General features: G+C 45.9%; 1 protein-coding gene across 4 annotated transcripts in view; it reads right to left on the bottom strand.

The window, feature by feature from the left end:
• Positions 1 to 18058, bottom strand: part of foxo3b (forkhead box O3b) — a 43433-nt gene extending 25375 nt beyond the window's left edge. For 2 of the 4 annotated variants that reach the window (XM_071920495.2, XM_071920504.2), the window contains exons 1-2: positions 17839 to 18058; positions 16731 to 17450 (exon numbers count right to left, since the gene is read on the bottom strand). In XM_071920495.2, coding sequence (XP_071776596.1) covers positions 16731 to 17282 — 552 coding nt within the window. In that variant the 5' untranslated portion in view covers positions 17283 to 17450; positions 17839 to 18058. The other 2 variants (XM_078289798.1, XM_078289800.1) reach the window with 2 other exon arrangements.
• Positions 18059 to 21820: the final 3762 nt, after the last annotated feature.

Here is a 21820-nt window from a genome sequence, read left to right as displayed (position 1 = left end):
CTCTCTCTCTCTCTCTCTGTCTCGTCCCTGTCCTACGGCGGTACAACATGAGGGCTAATACTGGCTAATGCTAAAGAGTGGATTAGCGCCCCATATCTGTCCCTGCTCCTTTCCCAGCCCGAGGCCCAGGCTAGCCTTTTCCGGTCTAAAACGGTGCGTTAACTCCATCAGCAGCTACCCCAAAAATATCAGCTAGTAAAGAGATAGAACTTATTGCTGCCGTTTTGCGGAAACACCTCGTGACTCCCAGCTTTTGGGTGATTTTCATGTTTTTACTTGAACTTGAACTTTATTGGTGGAGCGGGCTTCACGGCCCTTGGGCCCATGAAAGCCATTCAAAACCTGCAATTAAACTTCCAAAAATGCATGGTGGTCAATCTGAAAATATGGCTGTTTTTTTTTTTTTTTACATTCCTGAAAAGCTGACTTTTTGAAGCAGTGCGGTTTTCATCCAACAGCAGTGAAATGACCTGTGCTGTCAGCGGCTTCCCACCACATATACTCCAACTAGTACTGGGCCCTTTGGTGAACTGTGGGGCCTGATATTATGCTTCGTTTTTAATATCTGTTCTCTGTGTGTTCTATGGCAAGCTATTCTGTTAAAAACAAGACACAAAAACTCATACAGATGGTGCCAGATAAACCAATGTTTTATTTATGTGTGAAGGCATGTGTGTGTATAGGATTTAGGTGTTTGTGTGTGTGTGTGTGTGTGTGTGTGTGTGTGTGTGTGTGTGTGTGTGGTGTGACCTGCTACTGTATTGTGATTGTGCAACCAAAGTGAGAATGACAACAGCAACACCTAACTCATCTGAACACAGACTGCACACACACTGCACAAAGACAAATGAAGGTATTGTCTCTCTCTCTCCTCTCTCTCTCTCTCTCTCTCTCTCTCTCTCACACACACACCAGACCACACACAGCTGGCACTCTCTACACATCCTTGCCACTTATACACACCTTTGCCAGTGTGTGACCACCACAGACAGAATGCGGGCATCCCTAGCACCAAGTGGCATGGAAAGTTCAACCTGCAGCCAATGCTAAACCCTGGGGCTTCATTCCCTAAGAGACAACCTTACATAAGTATTGGTGTAACAGGGACAATCCATTTGCATGGCCATTCCATTCTATTCTCTTCTGTTTCCAAAGAACACCGTGCCATCGTTTTGCTGCGGTGGCAAAAAAGGAAGGAAAAAGAGTCACAAAAGCGAGACAATAAAAAAGCCAAGAAAAGCAAACGGAGGGAAAAGGAGGGGGCAGCAGGGAGGTGGAGAGAGGGAGTGCGAGGCACACTAACCCATATTTAAAGAGATGGAGGCTTATACAGCTCCCACAACTGAGCCAACCGTTCTGGAAATGATGGATTATGGGAAGGAGAGAGGAGACAAAAGGCTATAATATGGTGCCCAGGGACAAGACGGGATTTGTATCAGTGGGTGTGCGGAGAAAAACACACATAAATGTACACAGACATGCATGCACAAGATTCAACCAAGTGTGTGCACATGTATGTTCATGTGTGTACTTACATGCACATGCAAAAACAACACTAGATCTGTATGGGGCACGATGGTCCACATGTACACACACACACACACACACACACTCACACACACACTGTACATTAATCAGACTAAAAGCCTTTCAACCGCACAGTGATGTCATTGCACGACGATAATCAACAATCCATTCCCCCAGGATACAGTGGTCAGCAAAGGTCTGTCTCACACTCTCGCCACGCCGTTTCCCCCCCTGTCTCTCTCTGTCAGTGGACGGCTGAGCCAATCGGGGGTGATGGGTCTTCATGAATAATGCACACTTTGACTCAAGTGCTCATATGAAAATGGATTCCTGACCAATATTGACCCGTCTACTTGGGAAAAAAAAAAAAAGAGAGAAGAGAAGAGAGCAGCACTCAACCCGCTAAGCTCTCTCCGGAGTGCGGGGACCAGGATAATCACATTGTGACAGTAGTGAGCGGGGTGGAGAGCGGGTGCAGCCCTCCGGTCCCGACGCAGCCCATCATCAGTGGAGCTGGAGGGCGGGGTCATAGTGGGGTGTGCATATAGTGTTCAGGTGGAGCTGTCGGTGTCAGCGGTCGATGCTAAGAAGGTAAAATACTGCACTCTGCTATGCTAACAGCTTTAAAGAAGAGCTCTCCATGGCTGATGTTGACGATGACACCTTACTTCAAGCGGTATCGTGCATTAAAACAGTACAGTGTTATCTGTGCTGTAAGAGTCTTGTCGCTTAAAAGGAAAATTCAACTCTTTTACTGTAACATATCTTCAATCTGTGATGTTCAACGCATTCCAGGAGTTATTTTGTGATCAAGTGTTGTAATTTACTTTTTTGGTGGCCCCCATTATTCCCTCAATCTGCCTCGTCTACTTCTACTTCAGTTAGTGATTTCCTACATTTCCCAGAATGCCTTTTGACAGCCCCCAGAGAACATGCCTGAACGTGTTCCATTCAGCTGAGGGTTACACCTGTAGGTGGAGAGAGTGACAGTGATAACGACAGCTAGACTGCTAGATAGTAAGAGCGAGAGAACAAGTTTTTCTGGTCGAGAAAAAAAAGAAAAAGAGTCACGCCCCTTATTCAAAATGCAACATGTCATGTGGCTGCATTGCACTATGGTCTATTGAGGTTGTTGTTAGTGGAGAAATTGATATTTCTGCCTCTTCTATGGTGTATTTTGCTCTGTATGATTGTTGAACGTCACCGCAAAATAGTGGCTCTAGAAAGAAGCTTTGATTCTGAGGGAAATTCACTGTTCATGTTTTAGACAGCTGAACATTTTTCTGCTACCAAACTCTATTGTAGTTGGAAATATGTCGACATGACGCCACATCTGTGTTTGGCCAGTTATTTGTGGTAATAAGAAAAATACACCACCAAACAACAAAATGGAGTGTTTAAGTATTTTAGGGTGGATTCTTCCTTTAATTCCCCTTTAAAGATAGGTTACAGCAGCCCATAGTGTGTAGTGTACATAGTAACATTGCAGCAGAGTGGGTGAGCACATGCTTTCTGCTCTCCCTTGGCTCTCCAGCCAGATCACATGAGCACCAACACTGTACATACCCCTCCCCCACCAATATGGTGAGAGAATGAGAGAAGAGAGGGGGGTTAAAAGAGAGGGAAGGAAGATGGAGGAGGAGAAAAGGGAGAAGGCAAGGGGCCCACTTTTGCTCTCTCTCTCTCTCTCTCTCTCTCTCTCTCTCTCGCTTTAAGTCCTCCCATGTCACCAGGACCCAGAGCCTCCATCCAGAAAAGAAAGGAGGGGAGAAAGAGAGAAAGTTAGCCATGGAGGGAAAGTGAGGATCTCTCTAGGGGGGGGGGGGGGGAATGTACAACAACAGCTGAGGCCAGGGCTTTCCCCTGCGTTAGCCCGGCCCCCTCTGCATACAGTACTTACATAGTGCACACACACACACACACACACACACACACACACATACGTACATTCATGGTGAACACAAAGCCTTCACTATCGGGCCCCCTCAACATTGAAATGCCTGGAGAGAAGCATGGAAATAAGAAATGTGCATTTGAATGTCTCTCCCATAGATTATACTGACTGAGGCTTGCTTGCGGTTTGCATTAGTTCCTACGCGTTTGTGTGTATATGAGGCATGTTGAATATGGTGATATGTACTGTATGTCGGTGCATGCTTGTTTGCAAGTGTGTGTGTGTTTATGTGTGTGTGTGTGTGTGTGTGTATAGTATTCCCGCCTTGCCACTGAGCCATTTTGAGACCCTAGAGGTCTTGAGGTCAGTGTCTCTGGGTATCCGTTACTCTCTCCAGCAGCACCGAGGGACTGGCTGATTGATTGACAGATGGCTCGCTGGTTGGGGATGAAGGTCATCGTGGGAATGGCGGGATAAGCTACAAGTAAGGAGGAATCACACACATGCACGCGCTCATACGTGCCCACAAACACACAGCAACGTACAGAAGATGGGTTGAGAGAGAGAGAGAGAGAGAGAGAGAGTGTACAACAGACAGAGTGGAAGGCTCTGTGTCTGGGTAGAGTGGTGCACAATGTGCCTTGGGGCTCTGGAGCGATTTCATGCCCCCATAAGCAATGAACCACACAGACCCAGACACACACACACACACACACACACACACACACCTACACACACTACTGGGCATGTCTCTCTGCCCAGCTACCCGCATCAGATGAAAAACAGCATGGCACGTGGTGAGAGAGGGAGAGAGGCACAAAGAGAAGAGAGCGAACTACTACTCTGCCACAATCCGCCTTAAGGAGAGGATGCAGCCGAGTGCTCTTACTATTCATCAAGCACCATCTTTTCAATGCCATGCGACTGTGAAGAATACATGTCCGGTTGTCCTGGGTCACTTCACTGGGTCAGCATTCGCTAATATCCAATTATTTCTGACATATCATCCAAAGTTGCTAATTCTTTTTTAAACCTTCATTCAGGGAAAGTCAACTGAGCACGCTTGCTCTTTCCCAGCGACGTCCTGCTTCACATTCATACAGTCGCACGCATTCATGTCCTGGGAGCTGCCCAGTACAACCATAGTCCAGCAACCTTGGTCACATACCATCAGTGCACCATCTATGTTTTAGATCAAGGCCTCACATGCAACACTCACACGCTGAATTCCGACAGTGAGGACTAGGTGGGAAAAAAGGCAGAGGTTCAATGCTGTGAGCTCTCCAACGGCACATCATGTTACGATGGATGCAGTAAGAGTCAAACACAGACCCGAGGTTTATGGGCGAGAGGTCCCACCGAAACCTTTCTCTCTGGGTTACTGGGCCGGCAGTCAAGTTCTGACCTTTCCCTTCATCAGCTTGCGGTAGATGCCCCCCTGCCCACAAGCCTGGAATCAAATTTCACTAACTTCACAAGCTTAACCTCACCCGTAAAACAGCTGAATCCATTTACCCGATACTTCTGTCAGCGTTTAGGGTCAACCTCAACCTCGAAAGTTTGTTTGAACAATCAAGCACACTTGTCCTAAAATTATTCGGCTAAAGGTCAAATCGGTTTGTGCACTGTCAGCAAACACGCAGGGGCACGCTAATCAGATTGACCCATATCTCCTGTGCTCTGCGGGCGTATCTCCTGACCCTTATCAAACCCCTTCCTCCCATTCTCTTATAAAACCCAGGTGCGCAAACACAAAGGTTTACTCAGGCCTCATAAACGATAACAGATAAGGGGGGAGGAGAAGAGAAATGAAAAGAGGTTCCTCAGCTCCAGGACTGACCTCCTAACCTGCGCTGTGACTTGGCCTGATTTTTAGTCCCCAGATGACAAGGAGCCATAACTGGAAACTGTCACAAGAGGCAGAAGATATGATTAGGGTGAGGCGCACCAGATCTGTGAGAAAGGGTAACTCCTATCCTTTATACTGGCTAATCAGAAGGTCGCAGGCTGGAATACTGATACGAGGCATCAAAACGTTTGAGGCAGGACTGCAGGCTTCAGGTTCTTACCACCAACCCACTCTACCTCCAAACAAGCCACCCACTCCTCTTTGTCTCACCAACTGCTGCTGAGAGAGCGTTTTATGGAGGAGAATGACATGAAATATAGGAGTCAGAGAAGGGAAGCAACAGGTCATGATCCAGTTTCTCATATTTTGAGTATGAGAAGTTCTGCACCTCAGTCCCTAGCTCCATGGAGCCCCAGCAGATGAATTCTAGCTTTCAAGCAGTGAATTGAGAAAAAAGGTGTAATTGACATTCTATCACCTGTGTGTTTTCTTTGTATGTTTGCACACAACTATGGCAGTTAGCTTCTCGTGAATGCAGTGCACTAAAGCACTCAAACATTTTCCCATGTGTAATACATGTTAAATACATGCAAATTGCTCAAGACAAACAGAAAGGACTTTGCCCTTTAGTGCCCCTGTAATACTTTGCCTTTAAACACATTCAGACACACAGGCCCGCACGGAAATACACAGATACACACAAACGCACGCGCACGCACACACACACACACACACACACACACACACACACACACACACACACACACACACACACACACACACACACACACACACCCTTTGATGTAACTTCAGCTGTTTCCATCAGCCTTGCCTTTCTGTTTCAGTGTTCAGTGGCTAAAGCAGGCTCAACAATGGCTTGCCTTCATCCCCAGAGTAACACCCCTTCTACACACACACACGCACACACACACACCACACACACCACACAAGCACACACACACAACCTCTGAAGTCCAGGGCCATAGTTGTGACTTCATAAAGAGTGGGATTAGTGCTGAGAGTGTGTGTGGGACCTTGGGGTGGACTAACTAACACAATGGACACAGAACCGCTTCAGTTTCCAGCTCCACACACATCAAGTAGGCCTTGAAAGGCCAACACACATGAGGGTATTAAGAGACCATATTTTGTGATGGAGAGTGCGCAACAAACGCCGCAGGGGCATTATGGGAACTATTATCAGATGGCCAGAAAGAACTGAAAACATCATTCCCCTGTTCTAATGATGCATGAAGGATGTGGAACATTGGAGCCCAGCATGTATACAGCAACACATCTAGAGCTGTGTAATTCATACCAGAAACTCACACGCTTTGCATGTCTTACTCTGACCTATAGGATTTCACAAGGAGAAGAGAATCCTGTGTGTGGACAGAAAGCCTGCGGGTTGAGCAGGTGGCTGGCTGGCATGTTGATGGTACTCTCAGTCCGGCTTTTGCTTATCAAATCTGGGAGTGCGGTCACTGTGGTTGGCAGGCATCCACCCATAACCTTTAGTCTTAAGAGGATGTAAAATTCTACACTGAACAGGCAAAATATTAGGAGCACAACACCCATACCAGCTGAATCAAGTTGAAATCTATCAACACTTATTGATTTCCCCTAAGGAGACAGGTTAAAGTGACAATCTGAGAGATCCTTCTTTATTTACTTTGGCGACATCTTTGGTGCTCAGCGCTCATTGCTGTGGTGTTTTTTGCGCTGCGCTTCCCAGAGATCACCTGTCAATCAAACAGTGTAACGTTTGAGTTTCTGCAGGTGGCGCTCTTTTGTCTGTTCAGCCATTTTGTCGGTTCTATTTATTCCGAACAAACTGCTGTTGCTGCTGCCGGAAACGTAAAACGCATCACTTCCTATGCACCTGAGGATTTTTCCTGAGAAAGACCTACCAGACGCCAGCAAATGCAAAAGCTTTCCTGAACTGGGTAAAGGTTGAATCACTATTGTGTTTTAGCAACTGACGATAGAGTAGTAAAATGGACATTTGTTTTAATGAAAATGTTGCACATTATTACTTTAAGAGTATGTAAAATGGCACAGTGAACATGCAAAATATGGGGAGCTCTTGCTCTTTTCGCGCAACACACTAACAGGTGAATCCAGCTGAAAGCTCTGATCGCTTATTTCCCCTAAAGAGACAGGTTAAAGAGACATTTTTAAACTTCGAGACAACTGCTGAGACAAGGGCTGTGCACAAGGGGGTGTAACTCAATATTAGCAATATGCTCCTGACAGATCGTGTCACTGTTGTGGCTGCACAGAGGATACTCTGTGCACCGGGTGTATGTAGCAAGCAAGATCTACAGAGCGGACCTGCCGTGGGGTGTGGCGTGATAAAATGGCAGCTGACATCGGAGGCTTCCAAACTTGGTGATGCGAAATAAACACAATTGATTCCATGGTTATTGAAAGGAAAATACCTGAACTCTTTCCAAGAGTAGTTATGAAACGGCGCTCTGAACCGACAATAACGCAGCCACCACTGACCTCATTCAGCAAACACCATAACACACGACATTGAGAAATAATCAGAATCACTGAGCATGAGACGCGGCTAAACAAGTGGATTCTGTGACTCACACATCTGCGAACACATAGACACATGAGCATACTCACATATATGTGCACACACACCCACACACATACACACACACACACCCACAGACACATGCACAGGTGGGTTAGCTCAATTTAGCTGCAGCCATGGCTTCCAAAACACTTAATCTAACATAATCCCGGTTTAATCTGCTGTCATCAATCTGGGCTAACCCTTACTGGGAAGGAGGGATATGAGTGGATCGAGGGGAGAGAGAGAGAGAGTGAGGGAGAGAGAGAGAGAGAGAGTGGAGGGATGAAGAGGGCAGGGAAAGCAGATAACCCTGGTTTTAAGAGTGAGAGGGAGAAACGGAGAGACTTGTGAAAGTGTTTTTTCCTCCATGATATGTCAGCACCGTGTCACCTTCACTTTTTCCTCATTCTCCATCTCTCTCTCTCTGTCTGTGTCTCTCTCCTCTGACACAGAAAGCTTTATTGTAGTCAATTAAATGTTAATCAGGAACAGTAGCTCAGCCGGTCCTTCGCAGACTCGGTGATGGCGGATAGGTGGAGTGGCGTAATTGAAAGAGACAGGCTCGGAAGAAAACAAATTAAAGTTTAAAAGCCACGGGTCGGATTGGAGAGCCAAATTCAAAGATGATAACTTCAAATCAGCCGCGGATGGATGGCGGGTGACAGAGTCTGCATATACACACACGTCCCCGCAACACACACACGCATAGACATACACACACAAACACTGCTTTTGACCGCTGCCCCCACCATTGTATGCGCAATTAATCACATATGAAAATATGGCTTGGTAAATGAGGGCACAGGGTGTGTGTGTGTGTGTGTGTTGATGTGTGTGTGTTGTGTGTGTGTTGTGTGTGTGTGTATTTGGGGTGGGTTGATTACATAGGAAGAGGTGGAGAGGGGGAGGGGAAAGAGGCAAGGGGCCCACTTGAGCAATGTGGTTATCGGAGAAACTGAGAAGCCGGGGCAGATTGGGAGGTATGTACAGTCTCAGTGTGTGTGTGAGTGGGTGTGTATATGTGTGTATGTGTGTGTGTGTGTGTGTGTGTGTGTGTGTGTGTGTGTGTGAGTAAAGGGGGAGGGGAGATGCGTTCAGCGGGTCAGTTTGTTATCAGCTGACACCCACACTGCGAGTCGTCCCCCACCTGCTTGGCAAGTCATCAGTTGCTATGGAGACAAACAAGTAACCCCCCACAACACAAGTATGCATGCCCTTATGCATGCACACACACACACACACACACACACACACACACACACACACACTGCAATCAAAGTGTCCAAGGTAAGGAGGGGAGCAGAGGTGACCTCATCTTCTCATGACTCCTGCACATCACTCTGAGGAGCAGTACATCATCCTTCAACAGTGTGTGTGTGTGTGTGTGTGTGTTAGTAAATGTGTATTTCACACACACAGACCACACCACAGACCTTGAGTTAAAGAAAGAAAGAAAGAAAGAAAGACGCCTGTATCACAAGGTCAAGCGCACACACACATACACACACACACACACACACACACACACACACACACACACACACACACGGATGCACACAGCAGTTGAGGGGAAGGCAGTCATTTGGGGAGTCTGAAGACTTTACTTCCCTGCCTAGTAAGACATCCTGTCCTCCACTGCCCTTTTCCTGTTTGATATAAACAAACCAGTTCTATTATTGCATCCAGAACTACTGTATTCTCTACTATATCAATATTCATAAGGGCTGCATAGGGTAAATTTGAAGAAGAAGAAGAAGGAGAAGGAGAAGAAGACATATCTAAGTACTAAGTAAGTAGTAATGTCAGCCATCCTCCAGTCCCCTCGCAGCTAAGGTCATTCATAACCATGACTTTAATAGTGCTGATGCAGCAAAATAATGTGCAGTGAATTTCCTATAGCTAAAATGGATTTCTCTGACAGTGTATGAAAAGCAGCCGCAGACGCATGTTTGACAAATATGGGTGCTTTCTGTCTGCAAATTTGATTGGTGTCGGCAAACAAATACACAGCGCAGACACACACAGGCGAAGTCTGCACGCACCAGTGTAACGGAGTAATGTGTCTTTGCCCACAAGGGACTTTTGTTTTGCATGTGTGTATTTGCAGGGATATTTTATTTTGACAGAGCAAACTGGGCAAGGGGGACGTCTTATTCTTGGAGAAGGCTTCCTAGGTTTTCTGTATTTATTTTTGTGTCCTTCAGCGACAGGTCCATTGTGTGGTTTTTCAGTCAGTGTGGTGTTTCTGTGTTTGCTGTGAGGTAATTACAACCCATTTTCTACTACTACTATCCCCATAGGGAAACTCTCTGTTTGCTTACCCTTCCTCCAGGGAGGTCAGAGGTCAGGGTCAACTAGAGAGCAGCACTGCTGGAGCTGGTAGAGATTCAGCATCTTGCTCATGGACACTTCAGCAGCTTGATTTCAATGATATCTTATGTGTTGAGTAAGAAATTTCCCCTTTATCCCCTTTTTGCGCTAACTCTTGTCATTACTATGTATTTCTTGCTTACCCTTTTTAGCTCTGATGATTCCTTGTAACTTCAGCTGTGCACGTTGCTACAGTTATCTGGCTGGAGCGCTATTTTCATGCACCAACAGTTGGAAATATTCAGTGTAATCTGATGTTGCATGAACTGCTGAGCAATTGTTCTGTAGTGTGAGGGCGCTTTGATAACAAGATCAGTGATGCTGGTTATTCAACAGGCCCTGCAAAGACACTGAATCATGGTTGTTCTCTGTTGTTATTAGTCTGTGTACAAGTCTGCAAGTTAAAGTTATCCTCCTAGGAGAATTCCACCTAGCGCTGCTCGTATTTTTCATTTGATTATTTATCATACCGGCTAATGGAAAACTACAGCAGCACCACATCCACTCATCCTCGCCATTAATAATAAAATGAATATGAATAATGTGAATCTTTCCCTGTGGAAAAATTATTTTTGCTCGCTAACACAGGGTTTGAACCCAGTAATTTGATTGAAGGACAGTCTCTTAAACCACTAAGCCACCCCACCGCACACCCTGCTGCGCATCCTGCTGTATATCATACGCCAGTGGAGAAAAATGAGACGTTTTAGTTATGTGCTACAGAGGCTTGCACTTACACAAGGCAAAGGGCCCGTCTAACCCCAGAGCCGGCCTTAGCATGTAATCAGTGTGTGAGACATGGGAGCGATTGTATCTGAGATGGTATCAAGGCTTTGGCGTCTGCAGCCAAAAGGGGAAGTTTCTCTTTTGCTGTGCGTATGTGTGTCTTCCACACACACACACACACACACACAGACACACATCGACACACAAACCACCCCTGTGACCTGTCTGCCAAAGCCCTCATCACTAAAAAGAACAATCATAAGTCATGTTTAACCTCTGTCTAAACCTATGTGATTTACAGCAAACAACTCCCGACACATCTGGGCCACATCATGGTGATAGAGTGTATTCAGCTCTTTTACAAACTAAACAATTTCACAACAACAACAACTTGGCCAATCTGTCTCATGGTTAGTGTTGATGGCCACAGAGACACGAGAGGGAGTCACGGAGGAGTTTGGTGACTATAACAACAGGATAGCTGACAGAACCGACCGAGATTTGAAGATTTATCTCCATTCATTAGAGGCCCGCCACAGACTTCAAGAGTTGTGGCTCAGAGGAGCAGAGGCAAGCTACGGGGGGACGGCTTGTTTTTGCTCACCAAAGTGTTTTACATCCAGACAAATAAGGGAGCTGGCAGGAAAACAATGGCGGGATGGCGTGAGGGAGAAAGAGCGAGAAAGAGGGAGAGAAAAAAAAGGGGAGTTAGAGCGATGAAAGAGAGACAGAGAATGTGAAAGAGGGTAAGCCTTTAGCCAAGAACAGGCTCTTAAAAATTAATACAGTGATCTGAATTAATCCCGAGCGCATTGAATAATTGAGAAGTGGCTTTGAGCAGCGCGGATCATACAGAGTGTGACACGGCTGGGGTGGAGAGGACGAGGAAAATGACGGGGAGGCACGTGAAGGGAAATGCACAAGAATCCTCTCTTCTCTCTTTCTTGACCGGCCTTTTGCCAGCCATTTGAACTAATGCTGAAGGATATACACACTGTAGACACACACACACACACACACACACACACACACACACACACACACACACACACAGAGGAGGTTTCAAATAGAATAGTCAATTTGATAAATGTCAGCCTCTTTCACTACCTGGACTAACTATGACAGCAAATATGATGAATGATAATGTGTCGGCTTCAAGATATAAAAACAGACATATGGAAAGACAGTGAGATAGAGAAAGAGAGAGAGAGAGAGAGAGAGGGGGAGAGAGAGCGATACATCGGAATACTTGCTGACATCGTTTTCAGATGTAAAATGTAAATGCAACAGAGAGCTGGCTCCTCAGGCGCCCAATTAAAAAAAAAACTTCTCAATTGATTGGAAGTGGAACTAGAGCAGAGCCCTGGGGTGTTCCTCCAGCCAGAGGTTGACTGTTCAGAGTGACACTATTCAAAGTTGGAGGCTTGCCTGGAGCCGGCAGGTTCCCATAACCTAGCGCCCCGTACCCTCGCACACCCGCGGACCCCTCTATTGGGAATCACTGCCAGAGGGCAGCTGTAATACACCAATTTAGAGCAAAGCTTGTTAATTTACTCCCTCGGCTCCCCCTCCCCTCTCCTCCTTCTACTGTCTTCACCCCCCCCCCCCTCATCTCCTCCACTCCCCTTTATTGCCTTTTTGCTTCAATTCCTTCAGCTTGGCTCGGCGCCAGCTCTATCTGAGAGGCCTCCCGATTGTGCTCTGAGTACCTGAGACACACTAACACACACACACACACACACAGCCCCCGTTTCCCAGCTAATCTTTCAGAGTATTTTCTGCATTATTATTAGAATGTCCTTACTGGCCAATCATTTCATGTAGACCTCAGATATTGTGCAAAGTGTGGCAGAAGTTTAAATTCCAACCGCTAGCAGCCTAGTCCCAGACTGACGTTCATGGCTGACACGGCGATCTTATCACCCGTAAACCATTCATCCTGTTATGCAGGGGCAGGCAATAAAAAGACTAATGTTTTTTGTTAGCCCCTCCCCTTTTGTCAACCCCCTCCTTGTCTGATAGGGACAATAAATAATTTCAGCTCTGAAGAATCAACACTTTCAGCGTGCTAGGCCATTAAAATGATAATCAACATGCCTGGTGGCCTTATGAGGGGCTGTTTTCCATACGCCCCCAGACAGAGTCAGAAGGGGGAATGCAAGGAGGGTAGGGGGGAGGGTGTGTATGTGTGTGTGTGTGTGTGTGTGTGGTGGGTAATCGCGACGTGAATGAATGTGGTCCCTTTTTGGAGTGACAGATTGGATGAGACAAAGTGTATTTAACTCCTGTGGTCGCATCACGCTTGGCGAGCGGCGGGTTCGTGGTTCGAGCTGAGCACGAAGTACCTGCCAGTAGCCAGTGACCGTCGGTTACATAAGGACACTAAGGCTAATGTAGCCTACCGCATTGTTAAACAACAACAATGGGCCGTCAACGAACACTACCGGTTGCAACCCTGGGGGTCTTACACAATGCGATAACAATGAACATAATCTAATGAATGAATTATAAATGAGTTACACTAATTGTCCTTTTCAGACCTCTGTATAAATAAAGGACCACAGAGACACACAGCCGCGAACCCCGGAGATACGCCTGAACATGATCAGGCGAACGGGCTGTACATGTCTGTACATGTCCGTCTATGAGGGAATGTATGGAGATTCTGTAAACACACAGGGGGATCTAAGCATTCATCTACTGTATATCTGAGGCAGAGTGTACTGTATGTAGAGTGTATGGGAGTGTGTGCGGCTGTTTAAACCTCATTGCCTTAAATGAACACCTCCGGCTGTGTGTGTGTATGTATGTGTGTATATATTTATGTGGAGTGCCACTGTGACATAACTAGGTCTTGGCCTGTGATGGGCAGCTGCTGGGAGAGCTGCAGCTCTGGGAACAGGGAGCCTGTTACAGCAGGGTTAAGTAACACCAGAGCACAAAGTTCACTGCTGCCAGGAATACTAGCACACACACACACACACACACACACACACACACTCAAAGACACACATGCGCACATATGCATGCATACACACCTGTGTACGTGCTTGCACACACACACACATGTACACACGGATGCACGCACCCTAATCTTTCTCTTACGCAGAGACAAAGACACACAGATGCAAGACACACACACACACACACACACACACACACACACTCAGAGCGTTAAAGGCATGTTTACAGGTGCTATTTTGAGATCCTGCCTCTCACTCCCCCACCATACCAAAGCTTCTCTTAGCACACATTTCAGCAGCCGCAAACCCGACCTGTCCCTCCAGGACAGATCTCCCACTGGAAAACTCCAACACAGGCTGTTATGATCTATGGCACCAAAAAAGGCTGACTGCTCCGGCACTTGAGCTGACGAACTGTTACAGCACTTAAGAATGAGTTTGATTATATTTTGTTTCAGACTGTACATCACTAACAAGGAATTAAGAATAGGACAATTCAAATATCGGGCAATTTAAACTGTTAAAATCAGACCTTGGCTACGGTTGCCATATGCTGAGTGCTTCACTGTGTAAGAACAAATAAATGGCCGAACGCTATGCTTCTAATGCCAGCCTGTGTGATGGCTTCTGCTCATGAAAGACAACCTAAGATGTTCTGGTGTTATGCTTGCCAGTCTTAACCTACTTTTTGCAGGGCTAATCGTTAACTGACAAAGATATGAAGCAGGGTGACGTCAGTGCGAACCTGGGAGAGAAACCCAGAAGGATTACTAGGATTTGCTCAGCAAATCTCCTCAACAAAGGTGCCCTACCTGCATGAAACCATAGGTGTTCAGGCTCAAACCCGGCGCTGTGTGGAGGTGAAACCTAAGAGTCTCTGAGAGTGAAATGGAGAGTGAAGGGACTCTGAAAAAGTCCCCTCAACAGAGGGAGACCTCTGAACACCTGGCCCTACACATCCTCTCTGGTTTCATAGGCTCTTTACTAATAACTGCAGCCCATGGCATGCAGTTCAAGCCTTAATGCTGATGATGCTGGCTTTCAAATTGGAGCTGTAAAGATTTATTATCCTAAAGAAAACCTTGAGTCTCTGTTGATGTGGAGGTGAATGTGCTCCATGCTTTAGTTTTACTCCATTGCATTACTTACATAACTCTAGTGTGTGTGTGTGTGTGTGTGTACATTTCAAAAAGCAACAACTGGAGTCTGTAACGAAAACAGTATCTTATATGAAAACTATAAAAAGCATAGGGTGTGCACCCTAGCCAAGATTTATCGACGGCCCATGTGTAACACTATACCACCGACAGCCTGGCCCTCATGCCCGAAATTCCAGGAGCAACAGCCCTGCAGGGCGACGGTGAACACGGCCTTGACTTGGTGGGACTGCACACAGCCTCCCTCTTTGCTCTTCCCTGAAACGTATCAGATGACCTAAACTCATGAAGCCTTGACAAAATATGGCCTAGAGGCCTAGCGGCCGGCGGGACTGGTTCTTCAATCTCCGGCGGGTTTTCGATCTCCAACCTCTGCTCTCTGACCTTCCGCGCCTCCCTCCTTCTCTTGCTCTCTTCCCGGGCCCCATATGTGACCAGATCACTCCCTTTGATGGTATTCTTACCCCTAACTGTTCACCCGACCTCATGGCATCCCAGCAGTTATGTAATTCCCTGATGGCAGGATCAACAACCTTGGCAGTAGCCTACCTGACCCAGGAGACACACAGATCCCTGCCAAGGTTTACATAACAAATGGCAAACGGGGCCATACACACTGTTGATCTGGCCTGTACGAAAAACAAGTGGAGTAATCCTATAATGAATTTTCGAAGAAGGCTATCACAACAAAAGCTACTGTAGGTCCAAAAATTACACCACAAAAAAAATCCACAGTACCAGACACACCAGAAGTTCCTATAGGAATATCAGTGATTTTTCATGGCGGGAGGTTATGCATAAAGGGCAGTTCTTCTCTGGATCTGCATCCAATAGTCCATGGTTGTTAAATCGTTTTGTTTACATTGAGCCCTAGTCCAATTAATGGATTAGCTGCTGTTCAGTAAACTGTTATGTAATTGTGTCATGCTCTGAGCGTCTTAAAGGGGGTTGCGTCACTCAAAATAGGCTACTGTGTTTCCAGACAAACCGGTTACTAAGTTGCCATTTCTGTTTGCGCTAATTCCAGCCATGTGACTGGCTGTGGCCTCAGAGAAATATTATGCACATACTCATAAGGGGCGTCAAGTAAAAAACCCCCCAAAACAAAACACTAAGGTATGGCAAAGTCCCTGCATGTGATAGAATGTTCCATCAAAACTTCCCATCCATATATACTAAATGTCTGGGGACAAGAAGAACAATGACTGGTGTCCGAGAACATATTATAATTTAGTCAATTTTATAGATTATTAGACCTAGAGTATGTCACCAAACCCACACAGTTTAGAGGGATCAATGGTCTCGAATACTCCCCTGATGTGATTTATTTAGATATGGCTTCCAAATGATTTCTGCCCATTTTTGTTTGATCTGCGATCTCCATTACAATGATAAAAACCGCAAGATTTAATTTGGACCGAGGGTGAGGCATGACGCGTGCCATACCTTTTACCATTCCCAGTTGACGCCCGTGAAAGAAATGTGTGTAATGTCCAGTGTGTGCGTGTGTGTGTGTGTGTGTGTGTGTGTGTGTGTGTGTGTGTGTGTGTGTGTGTGGGGGGGGGTGGTGTGTGTGCGTCGGAGGTTTACAAGCCACATGCTTCTTGTTTTTGTTTTGATGGAGGAAGGAGGGGGGCGGTGGGATGACTCTTACCTTCCATCCTGCAGAGCTGTTGCTGTCGCCTTTGTCTTTGAAGTAGGGGACGCATCTCACCATCCAGTCATAAATCTGGGACAGTGTCAGTCTCTTGTCCGGCGTGCTCTCTATGGCTTTGGTTATCAGGTCGGCGTAGGAGAGATTCCCCCAGGCGTTCCGGCGAGATGACGCTTTCCTCGGCGTCTGCTGGGTCCCCAGACCGCCGGGGGTCAGCGCGCCGGAGGTGGCCGTGGGGGAGTGCGAGGAGAGCGGGGAGCCTCCGTTCTCCAGGCCGGGAGAGGAGAGCGGTCCATCGGCCACGGGGCTGTTGCTGCTCTGGTCCTCCGTCGCCGCGCCATTGACTCTGATGGCCGCAGAGGTGGCGTTGTCGTCTTCATCGTCCTCTTCCTCGGGTATAATATCTGTGTCATTGCTCTCCGGTTTCACCGCGTTAGAGTCCGGTCGCGGCAGCGGCCAGGTGCACGATCTTGGCCGCTTCTGAGGCTCGAAGTCCGGGTCGATTGCCACGTCCAAGTCCAGGAGAGGGTCGGGGAGCGGAGCCTCAGCCATCTCCTCCTCCTTCACAATCTCGTCCCCGCTGCCAGGTGATAAAGTTATAAGACGCGAAACGGAGAGCTGTCAAAGTCGCGTCCCATGAATGCGCGCCCCCGTTCTTTGTTGCTATTCCAGACCAGCGAAGTCCCCAAAGGGCCACAAGCAACTCAGAGCTATTTACCCCTGTTGAGGACAAAAATAACCAACACACTCGGTTAGGTCCAAGTTCAAATTCAGCCTATTCTACTAAAATTTTGCAATTTCTAGGGTCTAGTCTGAAGGTTTTAAAAAAATCCTTATTTCAAAGCCGCTACAATACCTCTTTAAAATGACAAAAAGTTGAAATTACGCATATCCATCTGCCTCACTGAGCTCAACACGGTAGGCTATGCAGCCCTTCTAATACAGACACTACTTGCTCATCAATAGTGGAGCTCAACCCCAAATCCCGTCCTGGTGCAAGGAAACTGAATCCACCTACTGGAGATCAATGGCTGAGGAGAAAGTGCTCAACCCTCACCACACTGGGAATAAATCCTCTCTGAAGACCTGTATGCCTTAGATGAAATACCTTGCACGGCCAGTCACTTGCGCTCCGTGGCAACAAAAAGGGGGAAAAGGCTAGATCCTGGATAGTCCACAGCCACTTCCAGATGCCATCTTGAGTAATTCTCTCTTTCACTCCCTCCAAGTGCTCTCTCTCTCTCTCTCTCTCTCTCTCTCTCTCCGCTGTACAGGCTGATAGGAGGATGTATGCAGGGCAAGTCGGTGTCGATGTGGAATAAGAAGACTGCCACCTCACTCTGGGTTACTACTGTATCTCGCTTGCTCTCTCCACAGCGCTGCGCACACACACACGCATACGCATACACACTTACACACACACGCATACACACACACGCATGCAAGTCGATCAAGGGCCAGCCCCCTGGATCCTGTGTATGGGATCGCCTTTTAAAGAGACACCGTCCTACAGGACAGTACAGTCTGTGCGCGAGGAGGGACACCATGAACACGTCCCGACATGTTGAGGGGCGCAGAAATAGAAGGACACATAGTCATAACAACAGCAATTTGGCAAATAGAAGAATACATCTTCACGAGACAGAACGATCATAACCCAGTGATAATGTTTTAGAAGGATATTTTACAGATATCTACTGTGCTCGAGTCCCTATTGGAATATTATAGGGATTTTTCCTCAAGGTTTGGATAGAGGCAATTCTTTTGTATTTCCAACTTGAATTACAGGATACCCGTTGGCATCAGTTAAATACTGGAACTGTGTGACAACAGGTTTCGACTTTGTTACAATGCGTGATATTTGATATAACTGATTATTAATAGTTTATAAACAGTTGACTTTAGTGGAATAGAAATTGACCTTACAAAAAAAGGAAGTAATAATAAGAAGGCTACTATACGATTTAATATCACAACAAAACAATATGTAACTATATATATATAGGCTATATAATATCCTATGAGAATATTCTAATGCTACTATGGGACATGATAAAAAATACCATAATGTACCACCAGGTCATAGTAAATTCACTCATTGAGTGCCACAGGTGCAATTCAATCCCTATAGGAATATTACAGGGAAATTGCAGTGATACCATAGGAGATGATACAATACAATTCAGTGTGATAAGGTCACTATAAACTCACTATTGATCACCACAGACACACTACAAGTCCCCACTGCAATATTATAGGAATATTACAGTGATTTTTCATTGAGGTGTGTGTCTATGTTTAATGCTTTCCCTCTGTTCAGCATTCTGAAATATCCCGAGGAAACTGTATTTTTATTCCAACTTGAACATCCACATTTTTTCCCACCCTCTTGTTGCTTTTGCGGGATGGCGGATTGTACCTTTAATGTATGAGCGAGGCTGTCAATCGCGTCTGTCAAGGAGCGCAGGCCACGCCCCCTTTCTGAAGCCCGTTCCACCTCGTCCAGCATGACGTCATCCCGTTTATTAGCCAGAGATAAGGGGAGAAATCCTGGACGGTTTTCCATCCTGTAAGTGATGCTCTGGACCCCCCTCCTCTCCTCCTCTCCTCCTCTCCTCCTCCTCCACCTTCTTGACTGGATCAAAACAGCCTCGTCCACGTCTTCTTTGTTCCTGCCTTGCAAAAGGTGCGCGTCCAGCTGCGCGTTCTCGCGGTCTGTGTGTGCAGGAATGCGCGCGCACAGCTGTCCCTAACAAAATGCCACTATAATATTCCTATAGGGACTAATGGTGTTTGACTCCATTGTGAGTATTTACTGAGCTTATCGTTGGTTATGGTGTTTCTCTCTTGATGTATCACTATAATATTCCTATAATATTCATATTAAATTGTGTACAGTTTATTGTTTTGCTGTGATATTTGTATAGTATCCGCATAAAATGTCTTAAGGGATTATTATAGTTCTTTGCAAGGGTTATGCCCAATATTCATTCATCAATAATTAATTAATTGCTAAAAAAACCCAAATATGCACAAAGCCTGTAAACACATCTATAATCATATCTTACACTTGTGCCTTTGACTGTGTTTTTATTGGGCGACATGTAGGCAAGCTGAGAGACAGCTCCATAAAAAGGATGAATACTATTGTTTAACTGTGTTCAGTGTCACATATTGAACCAGGCAGGCTGATGAAACACACATTCTCCTTCACAGCACCAGTCTGGAGTCTACACTGTACAGGATTACAGTATACAGTTGGTCCCTATACATACACACACATTGTATGCTGTTTTTGTTCCCCCCACATCAAAGAGAATACCTGATGCAGCAGTTTGGCTCCTGCAGTGAACTATAGAGTTAACTGCTCTCTGAATGCATGGAGGGAGGATAGGATGTGTGTGTGTGTGTGTGTGTGTGTGTGTGTGTGTGTATGCATGCATGCAGTAATACGTAGGCAGTCAATGAGGCAAGGGCAATGCTTTCTGTATCCTTAAATTACTTTATATCATGCTGAACCTGTAGGCTATAATATTTGAATCATGTGTAAATTCTAATTTGTTTTCAGTGGATTCAAATACAGCTTTTAAACTGTGTGTGTGTGTGTGTGTGTGTGTGTTTGCTAGCAGGGTGATCATTCAGTAAAGGATGTTTTTTGTCTCATCATCCCTCTTATAACCTCAGATGAACTCAATATTTTGCCTAGATGGAATAATGTAACTTTGTACAGCATAGCAACAACATTGAAAATGATTTTATGACTGCCATTTACTTTCCTCTGGGTACAGATATGCATAATTTTAACCAGTAGGCTTATGCTTCCTTTTTTGCCAATAAGTCAAATCAAATCAAATCATACAACCGTGCTTTGATCTAATGAGGCATAACAGCTGACATACCTGTGTATCTCTCTGGCATTGGGACATTTTATTGTGCACATTATACAAGCCACCTTTACCTTATATGCCCCTCTCTCTCACACACACACACACACACACACAAATGAAAACACACACAAAACCCGAGCCATTTGTATTATTCTCCCTCTCCTTTCCATAGGACACACTCCTGCTGACACTTTGTAACCTCTTTCAGGTTGGAGTGATGCAGAATGAAGCTGGGATAATCCTGATTGGATAACTGCATCAGGACAATTATTGAAGCCCATATCCAATTAAGCATACTTCATCTGCCTGCTATTATTACGCTGCTCTTCCAAACTTCTCCTTCATTTTTTACCAGACCTCATAACACTCCCAAATTCAAACGTACATTTCAGGCCTTTTGCGGCCCAAGATAATACTGTGCATGTAACAAATATCCCTGTGTCCCTATTTCAAGTGCTGGGAAAAAGAACTAAGAGCCAGAGAGAAAAGGTGGATTTGTTTTTTTGTGCTCCCTTCCCTCCCTCCTTGGTGCCTCCTTCTCCCCGTCGGCAGCGGGTGTCAAGGCTGCGCTCCGGAGGGGACGGAGCCTGCGACCACCCCTCTGTGCCAGCGTGAATCATCCAATTAAGACGCTCACAAAGGAGGGCGGCCATCTCTGTTTGTGTCTGATGTTTCCCCAAACAGCGTAATGCTCTGATTGGATTAGGGGCCTCGGAATAGAGCGTGATTGATTTTTTGTTAATTGAGAGTTATGGTAGGATAGACCAGGGCCTCTAACTCACACACACTTTTAATTGATACACCTCACGCACATACATGTGTGCATCCGCCCGTGCACGTGCACACACACACACACACACAAATTGGTCTTTAAGCCATGTGCTGTCCCCTGGATCTAATTGGATAATACATTTACTCTGGGGTTTCCTTACTTGCTCCATGATACTGGCTGCTTGGACACTTGGACACAAATACAGTATCTTATGTAACACACTATAATAGCACATGAAAAAAGCACATTACGACATACCCTTTGTAACAGCATGAAAACACTGCTCTGAATGTTTCACTTGTCAGTACATCAAAGGACTCAGGGACACAAAATGCTGGAATTCTGTAATATCCCATTAGAAATGTGAGAGTTGTGCATGCAAAAAATCAGAAATGCTGTAAAAATAAACCAAAAACAAATCACATCCCTAC

Source organism: Centroberyx gerrardi, chromosome 18, assembly GCF_048128805.1.
Source record: "Centroberyx gerrardi isolate f3 chromosome 18, fCenGer3.hap1.cur.20231027, whole genome shotgun sequence".
In the NCBI taxonomy this organism is placed as follows: Eukaryota; Metazoa; Chordata; class Actinopteri; order Beryciformes; family Berycidae; genus Centroberyx; species Centroberyx gerrardi.
This window is presented reverse-complemented; position numbering and strand designations above follow the sequence as displayed.